The sequence below is a fragment of the Penaeus chinensis genome, chromosome 21 (genome assembly GCF_019202785.1).
Source record: "Penaeus chinensis breed Huanghai No. 1 chromosome 21, ASM1920278v2, whole genome shotgun sequence".
Lineage (NCBI taxonomy): Eukaryota > Metazoa > Arthropoda > Malacostraca > Decapoda > Penaeidae > Penaeus > Penaeus chinensis.
In genome coordinates, this window is record NC_061839.1 from 23,718,822 (window position 1) to 23,721,321 (window position 2,500).

The 2,500-nt window shown below is 39.3% G+C and overlaps 1 protein-coding gene across 1 annotated transcript in view; it reads right to left on the reverse strand.

Moving 5' to 3' along the window:
• LOC125036310 overlaps positions 1 to 2,500 on the reverse strand; it is a 5,824-nt gene that overhangs the window by 268 nt on the left and 3,056 nt on the right. The window contains exons 5-8 of the mRNA XM_047628794.1: positions 2,445 to 2,500; positions 2,187 to 2,286; positions 987 to 1,082; positions 1 to 14 (exon numbers count right to left, since the gene is read on the reverse strand). The exon at positions 1 to 14 is cut by the window's left edge and continues 268 nt beyond it; the exon at positions 2,445 to 2,500 is cut by the window's right edge and continues 172 nt beyond it. Of these exons, the coding sequence (XP_047484750.1) occupies positions 1 to 14; positions 987 to 1,082; positions 2,187 to 2,286; positions 2,445 to 2,500 (266 nt within the window). The remainder of the gene's footprint in view (positions 15 to 986; positions 1,083 to 2,186; positions 2,287 to 2,444) is intronic.

Genomic DNA, 2,500 nt, shown 5'->3' on the forward strand with positions numbered 1-2,500 from the left:
GAGATCCAGAAGACCTGCGCATGAAATATGTCAGTGAAGGATTTATTATAGAGAAGATCACGTTTGGAATGTAATGTATAGAGAGGGATGGTGGGATTCGAGGGAGAGGGAGATGGAGGGATAAGGATGTGGGTAGAAATGAGAGAGAAAGAGAGAGAAGGAGAGAGAAAGAGAAAGAGAGAAGAGAGAGAGAGAGAGAGAGAGAGAGAAAGAGAGAGAGAGAGAGAGAGAGAGAGAGAGAGAGAGAGAGAGAGAGAGAGAGAGAAGAGAGAGAGAGAGAGAGAGAGAGAGAGAGAGAGAGAGAGAGAGAGAGAGAGAGAGAGAATGAAAGAGAGAGAGAGGGAGACTTTGAGAAACAGGAAAACGTAAACGTACATAGAGATAAAAAATAAATAAACGAAAGAAGAAGAAATGAGAGCGAACACAGAGAAGGCAAAGACGTAGCAGAGTGACCTACAAGAATGAAAGAAAAGATAAAGACGAGAGAAAAAGATAAAACGCGAGGACGTGAGATGAAGACAAGAAAGAAGAAAAAACGATGAGAAGGATAAGGATAAGTCCGATATGCGATGCAGAGCTTCGCCCGGGCTATGCCAATGAGGGGAGCCCGGCCTGTGTCGACTAATGCCGACTCGCTAACGTGTGTCAGCTGGTGCTGACTCGTCTTAGTCCTTACCCGCCGGGGTGCCCAGTCACAGCAGTAACCTGCAGGCGACAGTTGCAACTTCTCGCGCCTGGGCGGGGCGCGAACCGCCGACCCCTCGGATGAGAGGCCGACACGTTACCACTGTACTAGCCCGGAGGCTAAACGATGAGAAGAAATAGGATAAACGAAAATGGAGATAAAAAATAAGTAAAAGAAAGTGTGGAGAGTAAACGAGAGAAAACCTGAAAAAAAATAAGATAAATACTAAGAAAAACAACAACAAGGTGAAAGAAAAAAAGGTATTTAAAACACAAGGAGCAAGGCAGAAAACGCAACATACCAGACGTGGGCGGTGTAGTACAACCGGTCCGTCGTGATGGGCGTGAGTTCCTTCAGACTCTGGATGGGTGCCAGGGATGCCCCTTCTGCTTCGCACCTGAAACAGGGCAACGGGAAGTTTACTTAATCTAAAAATCTATGAAAAAAGTAGAAATAGATTGATTAAATAAAATAAAACGAGACAGAACAGAAGACAGAATAATGACACTATTGGTAATGATATTTATGATAATAGTGATGTTATTATGATATTGAGAGTAATATTGATAGCAATTTTAACAATACTGGTAATAATTACATTGATAGTGGCATTTGAACTTCTAATAACAGCAATGATAAAGACAATAATAACGATACTGATAGTGTATGTATATTATATATATATATATATATATATATATATATATATATATATATATATATATATATATACAATTATTCCTTCCTCTCTCACACACACGAAACATAAAAAAATATCTTCCAAATGATAATTAATGGCATGGTGACTTGTAGAACCGAATCCTTTTATATATTTATAATTCTCGTTGATGCCATGAGGACAAAAGGACAAATAAGCAAATAATGAGTAACTGATTGAATGTATATCGACAGAATAAAAGAGAGATAAAACAGATTTGCTAGCCATTAATCTTGGATTTCAAAAGAATACTTGTCTGACAGAGATTCATTTCTATATAAATTTAAAATGAGTTGCATGATGAATGTATGTATTACAAGCTCTTTTCAGTATGCTTGAAATGTATGAACTGTTTATAGAACATGATGCTGGAAGTTCATGTTGTCAGCTTGTACGCGTAATATAATCAAGGTTTAAATGCATGTTTAAGCGAAACATTTTCTTTCCTCTTTTTTGTCTTCTTTTCTTTCTTATCTTTCTTATTCTTATTCTACTGCATTTGGTGTAGATAGATAGATAGATAGATAGATAGACAGACAGACAGACAGACAGACAGACAGACAGACAGACAGACAGACAGACAGACAGACAGACAGACAGACAGACAGACTGACAGACTGACAGATAGACAGACAGATAGACAGACAGATAGATAGATATATAAAGATAGATAAATAGATAGATAATCATACCCTTACGACAACAAACACAAACTAGGGAAAAAAGGAAAATAGGAAAATTCCTCTTACTCCACACGATATCTACAAGAAGTCAAACACTCACACAAGCGCGGCGCCGAAAATCCCCAGCTCTGTCTCGGAATCTACGAAGCGGACGCAAGACTTGCCTTCGTCTGTCTCCGTGTAGTTCTCGGGACACCGGACTGAATCATTGGAAAAGGAAGGCGGATTATGTAGATTTGTATTCGTTATGGTTTGTATGTATTGCCCATAATCATTAACTGATTACTGTTTGTCAGTTATATAGTCTTCCCCTACTCGCTGCATCTACTGACTAAATGAAATCAGAAACGAAACTCACACACGCACGGATGATCCAACACAGGACGCCATGCTAGAGTTCCCTTCGCGTCCCTC